The sequence below is a fragment of the Lygodium microphyllum genome, chromosome 6 (genome assembly GCF_053477565.2).
Source record: "Lygodium microphyllum isolate KBCC chromosome 6, Lygodium_microphyllum_v1.1.10, whole genome shotgun sequence".
Taxonomy (NCBI): Eukaryota; Viridiplantae; Streptophyta; class Polypodiopsida; order Schizaeales; family Lygodiaceae; genus Lygodium; species Lygodium microphyllum.
Window position 1 is genome coordinate 99754814 of NC_141140.1, and position 13801 is coordinate 99768614.

A 13801-nucleotide genomic window follows, 5' to 3' on the forward strand; every position below is an offset into this window, starting at 1 on the left:
GAGAGGGAGGGAAAGAGGCTAAGAAATTGATTTAAAAAAAAGAGAGGGTAAGATTTTGTTATTTAATTTATTTTTTTCTTGTTTCTAGTAGTAGTAGTAGTAGAGAATGAGATGTTTGTTAAAGGTGCAACTTGGGTGTGTTTGACGCTTTGGGAAGGCGAGTAGTAGTATTAGTAGTGGTGGTGGTGGTGGTAGTAGAGAGAGAGATCAGGTAGAGAAAGAGAGAGAGGTTTTGTTAAAGGTGCACCTTTGGTCTGTTCGATGCTTCGGGAAGGCAAGTACTAATAGTACTAGTATGTGTTCGATGCTTTTGAAAGGTGAGTACTAGTGGTAGTAGTAGTAGTGGTAGTGATAGTGGTAGCGGTAGTGGCAATGGTAGTGGTAGTGATAGTGGTAGCGGTAGTGGCAATGGTAGTGGTAGTGAGAGAAAGAGAGGTTTTGTTAAAGGTGCACTTTGGGTGTGTTTGACACTTCGGGAAGGCCAGTAGTAGTAGTAGTAGTAGTAGTAGTAGTAGTAGTAGATATATATATATATATATAGTTAAGGGTGTACCTTAGTCGTGTTCGACGCTTCAGGAAGGCACAAAAGTTCTATCTATAGGCCCAGTAAAGTGAAAGAGAGATTGGACTTGGAGGTGAACAAATGGTTTGATTGACATACTTTGCGCTACCTCCTTCTACGCTCTACATATCGGGTTGCACATAAAGGAAAAAAGGTGGCAAGATCTGGTGCAATACCATAGGACGGGGAACACTCCGACATAGGGTAGCTAGTCCCTTGCTCCCATGCATAGCATATTAGACTTTACATACTGTATGCACGGTGGGTGAAGAATTTACATACGTTAATTTTGTTGAGTTACAAGAGAACGAATCCCTTCTCAAACAATTTAAGAAAGAAAAAAAGAATGATAACAAAAATAAATTGTTTGTCGTAACGTAGACCAAATGGAAAACGATGAAGCTTGTGATATTCAAGATCATGAGGCATATCTTAATCAACATGTCCCATGTCCTTGCTCTCAATATAAGCTGGTATCTCAGATTTTAAGCAAATGGTAAGAAAAGTGTATATCAATCATGCATTGTATTCACAAACTAATTGAATATTGTATACCGTTATAGATGAAATGGAGTATTTTGGAAACTTACAAAGTATTATCAGGGTGGATTACCGTAGCTTCTCCATGATCCTATTCGATGTGCAGTGGTTTAAAGTGATACTTGAAGGAGATGGGACAACAATGTGATGAGGTCCATCTGGATTTTTTAAAATAGATTCTAGAAAAATATGGACGGATTTGTGCGACACGTTTGTATTGCTGGCCCATTGTGAACATGTGCATGAACTCATTTTTTTTAAATTTTATTACGACATAGTACATGTCACAAAAGTTAAATCTCTCTTGTACATGATTTTGAATGTAATTTTCTATCCAAACCCTCGACAACCTCGATAGTGGTATGTTGTACCTTTAGCTCCCCGAAGTGCGAGAGTATATGATGAAAGCAATGTTCCTAGCATAGACAAGGACAATATGCAAATAGAGGGGTTGATATTGCAAGGGATCGAGGCCGTGGAGCATGTAGAGAAGCCAGAATTGAGTAACAATGATGGAAATAGAAGAGTTGAGAGCGAGGTGGACTCATCCTTTTGTGGTGACATGTCTATCGACCTTCTAGTGTATGCGGAGTTGTGTTAGGAGATTGACATGGGACCATAGAGTACTTCATACTTGGAGCATCCACCTACTCAATTTGTTGATGAATCGCTTATAAAGGTACATAAGATATGTGTTTTAAATAAGATCATTTTAAAAAGATTTATATTATCGTCCTTTGCCTAATTTATATTGATTATGCTAACATCAATTTTTATCTGTGCACGTGACCTTTGTGGATATTTGGATCCGCACGATGAGTCAAGGGATGATCGAGGAGGAGCTATAGGAGATCTTCACACATATGTCTCTAGACTAGATTGCTGATTCAGAGATATGGAGGACCAGGAGATGTCTCGGACACCATCAGGTCGTTCTCTTAGATCTACTTTGGTGTGCTCTGATGCTTCAGTTTCTAGTAGACGAGTTCGATGCTCCAGACTTGGGCCGGATGGAGAGAATGGTTATGGGGAATACTGCAGAGACACGGATGCAATGAGCTTGTGGTCGACTCGGGATACAAGTGCTACTCCTCACTCTTGTGTAGATTTGTGTAATATTCCGCGTGAACTGTCTCAAATAAAAAAAGAAATTGGATTAATGAAAAAAAAATTTCCCCCTTATCCCCCCAGCCGACTGACGAGCTGGAGGGGGAGGGAAATAGAATGGCCAGCAAAGCTCCTTGCTGGAGCTTCCTCATCGCGGATCACCATGGAGTCGATAGGTAGGGAGGGAGGATCCCCCTCCCCTCCCCTATTTAAATCAGGGGCCACAGGCTGAAGGGGGGGCCGCCGGAAGATCAAGAGGACGAAGCTGCCGTGAAGGGGGGGCGACGTCGCTGAGCGAGGGGAGAGGAAAGGATGTGTGAGAGGGAAGAAAAAGCTGAGGACGAAGAGGCTGTGTGGGAGTAGAAGGATCTAAGAGGCTGCCGCCCAGCGAGTAACTGCATCCGCGTTGTGTGAAGGGCCGCCGCCTGTCGAGGAGGGTGCCAAATTCTCCACCAGCTGTCGATGCACCTGCACCACGGCCATTTCTCCCTGCCATGTCATCAGCCATCCTTTTAAGCTCCTCCCCAATCATTTACCTTACGAAGCTTCTTAGAATCTTCTTTTAAGAAGCTTCTAAGGGGGCTTCTATAAGCCCCATTCACACAAACCATCTATAAGTCCTTTCCCACTAGCCACCCCAAGTTCTTAAGGGAACCCATTTTGGTGGAAGATTTCCTGCGCATGGGGGAGGGAAAACTCCCATCTTCGTTAAGCCTTGTTTCCTTGTGGCCACCCCGGGGTCTTAAAAGAAGCTCATAAAGCCTCCATTCTCGCAAGCTCCATTTGTAAGATCCCTTTCCGCAAAACCCCTCGTAAGGCCTCAATTTCCGAAACTCCATTCGTAAAAGCCCCCATTCCCAAGAGCTTTTGTAGGAGCCCCATTTCCACAAACCAAGCTCCAACCCCATGAGGCCTCCCATAAGCCCAAATCCCGCAAGACCGGTATTCTCAAGGATCGGCACTTGGGAAGGGATCTCTGGCGTACGAGCAAGAAGGGCAAGATCTTGAGGCTACATACAAAGACTGAGGAGTTTCACCGATCGCGTAAAGGAGGGAGCCTTTCAAAAAACTACTTTTAACGAACGGTGCAAGGGAGCGACGGTGGAATTCTAAGGAGGAGTTGTAAAGCTGCTTCCACGTTCGAAAAACTACAATTGCGATGCCTCCTAAGAAAGTCCAAGGCGTAGCCGCGGGAGGGTCATCTCCCGATATCCATGTGGATATCTCACCACAAAACCAGGTTTTTCTTCTTGTCTTTAATTTGGTTTTTAAGTCGATCTTGCAAAGAGAAATTGTTAGGGATAGGATATATTTGTCTGAGTTATTTGTAATGAAGGAGTTTAGCTTATTTGAATGAATGATAATGTATAGAACTTAGTTTCCTTCGAATTGCATCAAGCATTATAAATTACGAGCAAGATTATCCATTTACTATAGTAGTATATTTTAGTTAAATCCTAAAGGTATAGAAATTATATCTTGCACCATTAGTCTTATTCCTTTCGCAACGAATCATTTTAAATGATTAAATTCATGAAAGGGTTCTTTCGTTGCCCAAATTAGTAGGAAGTTATCATTGCTAATTGCACATCGTAGCAAGGGAAATGTTTGTTAATTGGCATGAGTTCATCTGCAAGGAAAAGGGAAGTTTAAATTGAACTGTATTGACTAAAAAGTAAATTGTCACAAGGTTAGCAAAACTGTGACAAGACGATTAATATTACCTTCCAAAAGTTATCCAAACCAATCTAAACATAGAAATATTCATACCCTAAGCACTTGACTATTTTCCTTATTGTAGGGTCAAACAAATTCGTAAAGATAAAGAACTAGAGCTGTCCCCGAGATCCTTAAAAAGAAACCCTAGGCCGACATAAGTCATCTTAAAGGATCTAAAATGGATTATTCTATCACAGGACTTGTGCATCAAGTACGAAATCATTTAGTCTTGTGATTGATTCACAAGGAGGAAGGGTAAAAACCCTCATCAAGGATGGCAAATCCCTACGCAAGTTATCTTGCAAAAGGACGTATTTTTGGATATACTTCTAAATAAGGAAAGTTGTAAACCAGAAACTAGCATATCTAAGGAACTTTAAGGTTAACCAAGTTGGGTTAATAAGGTATGCCCTACGCCGGAATGTAAAGAATCTTGCCAATTTACAAGACACCTTGGGAACGAGTGCTGATACGCTCAAAAGGAAAGAACACTTCCTTAGCAGTTTGCCAAACAACTCGGTTGATTAACGGAAATGTTTGTGCTTGCTAGAGATTTTAGGGCTCCGTTTGAATTATGAATTACAAATTAAATGAGTACCTATACTTCAGGTTAAAGGCCTGAAGGGAGAGGCAGCTTTAGTTACCCCCGACTGCCTACCTGACCCTAACCAAGGGGGTTGTTGACCGCGCCGGGAACGTGAACCGAACCCGCCGCGAGAGGTCTCTCCATTGAGTTCTACTTAGAGTAGGAGGATGCTTGGGTGCCAGGGGGGCTCTGGCCGTAAATCCCTCGCCTTCCGGGTCCTGCACAAGAGGCTAACGTGACTCGGGATTGGATCTCGAGGCCCGCATACTAGTTTACGGACAGAAGCTTGGAATAGTGATCCCTGGGAATCACTGGATAGCCTTCGGGCGGATTATGGACAAGCCTATGGGCGGAACTCCTTGTATTTCAAAGATAAAATGATGAAATGTTAAAAAAGAACTTGCTTGATATTGTTTTTCTATGTCACGTGATAAGATTACGTGAAGGAATCAGTGCTTAATAGGATTAATTAAAGAAGCTGATTGTTATATGTCAAATTAATGTGTTAGATAATTACATAACTAAAACAAACCGAGGAAAGTGTGGAGGATAGACCATGGGTCCGTCCTACGGTTGGGTGGTCCCGGTTAGCCGGGAACTTTTCTCAAAAATCTCGAAGAACAGCAGGATGATCATCATCAAAACGAATAACGAGAACGATGACCTAGAGTTACGTCTTACCCGATTTACGCTATTTTAGGGGAACGGAATGGGACTATGCCTTATGGTAGAGAGGTTGAGCTTTGCATCCCTCTCGTTTCCCATTCTCCTAGAACCAAGTGCAGCGTGAATCCGCTTCGGACCTGGCGTTTCTGCGTAAAGTAGTTCACTCGGGTCTGACACTAGTTGCTGTTAGCTAATGACCAATCAGGAAAACCCTAATTCCGATCGATCCTAAGTGGAAACAGCCAAGATACTTCCGCTACGTGGCAGACGCGGGAAGACCTAGATCACAAAACCCGTAACATTCCATGGGAGTGCCGGGCGGAGTTTTCTAGACATCCTTTCCGATGGACTACTAAGACGTGTCCTGGATGATACTAGTGGACACCTTACAGTTGGTATCAGAGCCGACCAACAACGGAATTGTTTTTATGAGATCTCAATAAAATGAAGTAAAGAAATTGTTACTGTCCAAACATTTTCTCATCTTCAATGCTGTCTTGGAGAATTATGAAGCGTGGAACAAGTTTCTGGTATTTCGGGTCATGTTTATGACTGCAATGCATTCTCCCCTTTATAGACAAAGAATTGGGATGATGAACCAGATTTATAATCCATCACCTTTATACATAGAACGAAGATGGACGGGGTCTTCAGGAATCTACTATATAGCCGCCCACCGGTTTGCTTATAACCTAAAAAGGATCAAGTGGTTGGATGACTTGAAAATCGTGAAGCTGTTCATTTTTTTGGAAGCTCACGTAAATTCGACTTTACATATTCAAGGTTGGAGGGTTGAAATGAACTCATATGTATATGAGGAAGTAACCCGTGTAATCCTAGCCGACAGGATTAAAGTGTTGGGCCGCCATGAGAAGTATGGATTCCAACGGAAAGGGTATCTTGAACTTCCAATGAACTATCGATTCCTAAAGATCTATGACCCAAAACCCTACTATTACACAGTTCCTGTAGACAAATGCAATACAACGTTGTTCTCCCCAAACTGAATGTAATGATTGGCTTATCATCACATGAAATGTTGTATTCAAAAAGGCTATGCCCATGTAAATACAAATAAAGACTTCTTTTTATCAATATCTGGCTGTGCATAAGAGTTGTTAAAAAGTTAAGTAGCTATATTATTTACGAGATAGCTGAACTAAAAATGAAAGATAAGCTAACATCGATTATCATATAATAACGATAAGAAAACTTTCAAAACCAGGCACAACCCCAGGTACAGGTTCCAAATTTGCCTCCTACATCAAGTACTGTTGTGACCCAGGAGAAGAAGTTCCTCCTCAAGCAAATAAAGCCACCCGAGTTTGACGGGAGAGGCAGATTCATCCAGTCTGATGCTGAAATTTGGATTGAATCCATGGAGGATTACTTTGAAGTAGCTAGTACTGCACCTACCAATCAGGCCATGCTCGCCAAGTTAAAGCTCACCGGCGAAGCCAGACTTTGGTGGAAGCAATGGTGTAGGGATCAAGGGATTTCAGAGGGATCCGTTACCTGGGAGAAGTTGAAGAAATCCGTGCAGGGAAGATATTTACTACCTGCATATCGTACGCAGAAAATGAATGAGTTCTACGAGCTAAAACAGCTAGGACTCACTCTTGACGCATACTACTCTAAATTCGTCTCACTTTTAAAATATGCACCACAGATGGACATGACGCAGCAGGTGTCCAAATTTTGTGCGGGCTTAAATCCACCCGTAAATACCCGTCTCGAATCTATGCGTCCATCAAATCTTCAGGATGCACTCATCTGAGCGGCGCCTATAATTCAGGAAGTGCAAGCTAGACCAAGGGGTAACAAAACTTGGTCCTATAGTGACCCGAACAGAGGAGCATTCAGACCTCAAATGAAGAGAGTTCAAGGTCTCAATCAGGGACAAAGGAAGAAAGCAAGGACAAATAACATCAACAACTTTGTTCCTACCCAAAGGAATGGCTGAAACCTCCGTTGTTTCCACTGCAACGAACCCTGTCACTTCAAGAGGCAATGTCCCAAGCTCAGCGGAGGACATCGTCAAACGCCTTTCCAAGGTGCAGGCCGCGATCAAGGAGCCATTATCCGTGGAAGAGGAAGAATCGCTTGCATTGCCAATAGGCAAAGATGCGAAGAAGAAGAAGAGGAAGATCCAACTATGGAAGCTGGATTCGAAAAAGCGACAGTCCCTGCCGCTTTACACAAGAAAGGGCCGAATCGCCAGTTCTCGGTGATTCAGACACCGTCGGACTATCAAGGTAAAGGTTTCAAAACCTTGATTGATTGTGGCAGTACACATTCCTTTATCTCACCAGCATGTGCAAAAAGTTTAGGAATAACCACAGTAGAAGCACCTACCCTACTTGTGGAGTTGGCAAACGGTCGTGAGGTAACTTGTACCAGGTAACCTGCTAAGGTGGAATTCTTTCTGGGAGGAAAGAAGACTTTAGTCAAATTCAAAGTCATGAATTTAGGTATCCATGAGTATCTACTCGGGATGGATTGGCTTAAGCCCAACAACGCCCACATCCATTGTGGAAAGGGTCAAGTTTCCTTTCGAAACTCTGAAAGGGAATTTGTCACAAATCAAGGTGAGGTAGGAGTGCCAAGAATCCAATTAGCCAAAGTATCTCGGATCATAAAAGGAGTCAGAAAAGGATTACCCGTTTACCTGATCAAACTCAACAAGTTAGATCAAAAGCAAGAATCTCATGAAGGACCTTCTTGGATAAAGGAATACGATGACGTATTCCCTGAGGAATTGATTGAACTTCCGCCTCAAAGAGAAGTAGATCATGAGATTAGGCTAGTGCCTAGAGCTGCACCAATTGCAAAGAGACCTTATAGAATGTCCATACCAGAAGCAATTGAGTTGAAGGAACAACTCAAGAAACTGTTAGATCAGGGTTACATCCGGCCTAGCAACTCACCGTGGGGAGCTCCAGTACTATTCCAGAAAAAGAAAGATGGGACACTTCGACTATGTATTGATTACCGAGGGCTGAATCAATCAACAGTCAAGAACAAGTATCCTATTCCTAGAATAGATGAGCTTCTTGATCGTCTTCAAGGTGCAAAGATCTTCTCCAAGATTGATCTCAGGTCAGGTTACTATCAGATAAGGATCAAGGAAGAAGATATTCCAAAGACAGCCTTCAATACAAGATATGGGAACTTTGAGTTCTTGGTTATGTCATTCGGGCTTACAAATGCACCTACCACCTTCAATAGATTAATGCAAGATATCTTTAGACCATATCTTGATGATTTCGTACTTGTCTTCTTCGATGACACTTTAGTCTATTCTAAACAGGAAGAAGATCATGAACCTCAACTTCGGATTGTCCTTGAGACAATGAGGTCTCATAAGCTGTATGCAAAAATGAAGAAGTGTGCATTCTTCAAGCGTCAGATTGAATATCTGGGATTCATAGTATCATAAGAAGGAATATCAGTAGACCCAGCCAAGGTCAGAGATGTGCTTGAATGGCCAATACCAGTATCCGTCAAAGAGATACGTAGCTTTCTTGGATTGACAGGATGGTATAGGGTCTTCATCAAAAACTATGCTTTGATTGCAGCACCTCTTACAGACTTACTAAAGAAGCAGACTTCCATTACATGGTCAACTTCCGAACAAAATAGCTTCGACAAATTGAAGCAAAGTTTGGTATCAGCACCTATTCTAAAACTTCCTGACCTCAATAAGGAGTTCGAGGTAGTAACTGATACTAGCATTCTGGCCTTGGGGTGTGTACTTATGCAGGAAGGTCATCCGATAGCATACTCTTCAAGGAAATTGAAGAGTCATGAAAAGAATTATGCCACGCATGATCTGGAATTACTAGCTGTCATCCATGCTCTAAAGCTTTGGAGACACTATATGTTGGGTAACAAGTTTACTCTAGTAACCGATCATAAGAGTCTCAAATGGATTTTTACCCAGAACGAGCTCAACATGAGGCAACATCGGTGGATTGAAGTATTGGAGGAATATGATTTTGAAATCAAGTACCGACCAGGGAAGGAGAATGTAGTTGCCGATGCACTCAGTCGCAAGGCATTCCTAAATTCCCTAATCTTGCAGAATCCATCAACGGCCAGATCTGTGGCTACAAAAGTATCTATGCCAAACAACCCTATACTTGAACTAGCTAGAGAGGAAGCATGCCATGATTTGGCCTACCAAACAATGATAAAGGAAATATCTACCAAGGAGCAGAATCAGAAGTGGCAAGCTAAGTATCAATGCGTCGCATTTGCGCAAATAGCGACGCATATAGCGACGGTTACAGAGAATTTGCGACGCTGATAGCGACGACAATAGCGACGCCTGCAGTAAATTTGCGACGCAAATAGCGACGGTAACAGAGAAAAAAAAATTTTTGTGGCAGGGCAGCAAGCTGCCCTGCCACATATAGCACTGTGTGCTGTATGAGAGCCATACAAAATAGTTTCTGCACTGCTGCATACAAAGCGTTTGCAAACAAAAAGAATCTATACTGAAATCATAAAACTGATAGATGAAATAAATACATGATATCGCATAAAATGCGATTGGTACAATCATAAAACAATATCACTAATACATAGAAAATGTCTACATAGATCGGGCGACTAAAAACTAAAGGTATGTGAGCGCTAAGGATCCGAGGGCGAGCTACAAATCGTCGTCCCCCGAAAGCTCGTCCCTCTGCAAAGGAGCATCAAACGGATTCTGCAGAAAAAGAAACAATATATCAATCCACCATACAATAATGCATTCAAATATCTCATGGTAACTACGGACATGAAAGATGAGAGACTTACTGGGCCGCCGCGTCTGTACAATCGATCGATCAATGATCTGAGACCGTGCCTCTCTGCATATTGAGTCTCAAGGCCTTGCGGATCACGATTTGTAATGGAGTGCTGCAAAGAAAACAAAATGCTAACTGTTAGAAACATGATTGTCAGTACAAATAATATCTCAAAAAAACAAATAAGCAAAACAAAAGAGAAACTTACAAAGTCCTCCAAATATGTCCTGTGGCCGCCACTCCCAAGATGATGTACCGATCCGGCCTCGATTCGTGCCCTCGCCGCCTCCCGCTGCTGACTCCAACGTCCTGGCGAATTTGTAGCCTCCTCCCTCAGTCGGCGCCAGTCCTCTGCATCTAACCACTCGGGCTTTGGAGCCCCACTCTTGATTGCCTTGCGTGCGTCGGATCGTCTATGTGACATGTATGCACGCATGCAATCCATCATCCAGCCCGTAGAGAATCTATCCACTGCGGCTGGCACCGGGAACTCCTCGTGCAAGGATGCTACTATGTACTCCTTGCTCCCCTCCGGTATGTTCCTCCAATGATCCAGGACGTTGTGCCGAAAAACTTGTTGGCACAACTCCCTCATGCGAGCTATCACCCTCCTCCCCTCATCATTCATGATGATAGCTCCTGACCTGCCATCCACTAGGTATCCATAATCCCTAGGAGTGTGCCTCGTATGGGCCCTCTCCCATCTCCGTCCACGCTCCTGGGCATATCCAGGAGACCCCTGAACATCCGGTGTACCGACGGGGGTACCCTCTCCCGGAGTGCCACTGAAAGGGGTGCCACCAGAGGGGGTGCCACCAAAAGGAGTGCCACCAGAGGGGGTGCCACCAAAAGGAGTGCCACCAAAAGGCGTGACATCTGCCGACGGCTGCGCAAAAGCCGGAGTAACTGGAGTGGACGTCCCCACAGGTGTGACAAATCCTGGAGGTGACCGAGCTCTAGCTGAACGACGAGACGGAGACACCGCGTCCGTGTCTCCACAGCAGCACCCCCCTGATCCTCCTGCAGTCGCAGTCCCTCCCTTTGGCCCAAGTCGCGAGCGTCGAGATCGTCTGCTCGAAGCTGAAGCATCTGATCGCACTGAAGCTGATCTAGCAGAGCTCCCTGACGAAGAACGAGACAGCTCCTGATCTGCTATCTCTCTGAATCTCACGAGCTGATCTGGAGACATACGTGCCATCATCTCCTGAAACTCCTCATCGCTCATCCCTCGACTCATCCTGAAAATAAAGATACCTGCAGAGATAAAAAATAATGTTAGAATAATCAATTGAAACTATACAAAGCGCATTAATATAAATCATTTTTGAAAAATCCATCTTAAAATGCATATCTTATCTACCTTTATGGAAGATCTAAACAACGAATTGAGTAATACAATTCTCCAAGAATGAAGTATTCTATGGTCCCATGTTAATCTCCTGACATAACTCTGCATACACTGGAAGGTCGATAGACATGTCACCACAAAAGAACGAGTCTGCCTCGTTCTCAAAAAATTCTACGACTTCTGTATTTCCATCATTGTTAGCCGATGCGGGCTCCAAGCTTGCGGTGGCCTCCACCCCTTGTAATTTCGATCCCTCTATTTGCATATATTCTTCATCTATGCCTGGAACATCGCTTTGATCGTATACTCTCGCACCTCTAGGAGTTGAAGGTATAACATACCACCATCGAGGTTGTCGGGGATTTGGATAGAAGATTACCTGTTCACAAACACTTACAAACCGTCTTCAAACCATTGTGACATAAAGCATGTCGTATTACAATTACCAAGCAAATGACTAGAAGATTACCTGTTCACAATGTGCCGGCAACACAAAGGTGTCGCGCAAATCCATCCATTTTTTTTCGGAATCTATTTCGAGAAATCCAGATGGACCTCGTCGAACCGTTGCGCCAGCTCCTCCAAGTACCACTTTGAACCACTGCACATCGAATATTATCATGGAGAAGCTACGGTAATCCACCGTAATAATACTTTGCAAATTCCCAAAATACTCCATCTCATCCACAACCGTGTTCGGATCCGTTGCTCGTCGCCGGCTCTCTTGCTCAAACCTTGCCATGACACCACAGTCCATTGTGGAGCGCATTTTGTCAATACGCTCCACCCGAAAATGTCGTCCGCGCGACCACGCTGCACTATATATTTTGTACTGCACATTGAAACACTCAAATTAGATGTAGCAAACAAATTCAGATACGACACATTCTAAACCCCTCATTACCTTTGGACTACATCCCCTCGAGAACTCCCACTCCTCCATTGAGACCTCTGCCCCTTCGCTGGATGCTGCGATCAAGGCTCCATGCAACCATCGTGTTGACATAAACCGCGGCATCTCCTCCATGCCTTCGGGATATCGAATCGGTCGGTGACGCGTACTGCGTCGGAATTCAGCTCGCGCTTCCTCTCGATCTTGCCTTGCAATCTGGTACTTGGCGAGCCACGTCTCCATGGAGGCATGGTGCAACGTACAAAAGCGATTCACTTTCTCTTCCATTGAGGCATCCATTCTTTTTTCTACCCCATTTCCAACCACCACATCTCCAGTCAGCCTGTCATCGTCCTTGAGCGTCCATAGCATTTCATTGTCTGGTTCCACCGTTGGTAGCCATTGTGAGATATGCACTAATGCCTCTGACACCAACCAACCCTCCGCCATGCTACCTTCCGGACGAGCTCGTTGTCGCACAAAGCCTTTCAGGGTTTTCATGAAGCGCTCCAGGAAGAACATCCATCGCGTATGGACAGGTCCGGCAATCTCCACTTCGTCCACAAGATGCACAAGAAGGTGAACTTGTATCGTGAGCATGCTAGTGGGCAGGTATTTCTCAAAGAGACAGACCGTCTCAACTGCTCCCCGCCTTGCGGATTCAATAGAGGACGTCTTAATCTCTTTCTGGATTGGATCTCGAGGCCCGCATACTAGTTTACGGGCAGAAGCTTGGAATAGTGATCCCTGGGAATCACTGGATAGCCTTCGGGCGGATTATGGACAAGCCTATGGGCGGAACTCCTTGTATTTCAAAGATAAAATGATGAAATGTTAAAAAAGAACTTGCTTGATATTGTTTTTCTATGTCACGTGATAAGATTACGTGAAGGAATCAGTGCTTAATAGGATTAATTAAAGAAGCTGATTGTTATATGTCAAATTAATGTGTTAGATAATTACATAACTAAAACAAACCGAGGAAAGTGCGGAGGATAGACCATGGGTCCATCCTACGGTTGGGTGGTCTCGGTTAGTCGGGAACTTTTCTCAAAAATCTCGAAGAACAGTGGGATGATCATCATCAAAACGAATAACGAGAACGATGACCTAGAGTTACGTCTTACTTGATTTACGCTGTTTTAGGGAAACGGAATGGGACTATGCCTTATGGTAGAGAGGTTGAGCTTTGCATCCCTCTCGTTTTTCATTCTCCTTGAACGAAGTGCAGCATGAATCCGCTTCGGACCTGGCGTTTCTACGTAAAGTAGTTCGCTCGGGTCTGACGCTAGTTGCTGTTAGCTAATGACCAATCAGGAAAACCCTAATTCTGGTCGATCCTAAGTGGGAACGGCCAGGATACTTCCGCTACGTGGCAGACGCGGGAAGATCTAGATCACAAAACCCGTAACATTCCATGGGAGTGCCGGGCGGAGTTTTCTAGACATCCTTTCCAATGGACTACTAAGACGTGTCCTGGATGATACTAGTGGACACGTTACAGTTTGAGAGAGTGTGGCTCAGGTGGTTGTTGTGGAGGTACGAACGCAGTCTCTCTGTCTCGTCGTTTGTACTGGAGTTGCAT

General features: G+C 43.9%; 1 protein-coding gene across 1 annotated transcript; it reads right to left on the minus strand.

Moving 5' to 3' along the window:
- Positions 1–2423: 2423 nt before the first annotated feature.
- LOC148034863 (uncharacterized) lies at positions 2424–12354 on the minus strand. Its single transcript, XM_087680725.1, has 3 exons — positions 12229–12354; positions 11880–12156; positions 2424–2698 (listed from the first exon to the last, which is right to left on the minus strand). The coding sequence occupies exons 1-3, from the start codon at positions 12349–12351 to the stop codon at positions 2424–2426; spliced, it is 675 nt and encodes a 224-aa protein (XP_087536851.1). The 5' UTR covers positions 12352–12354.
- Positions 12355–13801: the final 1447 nt, after the last annotated feature.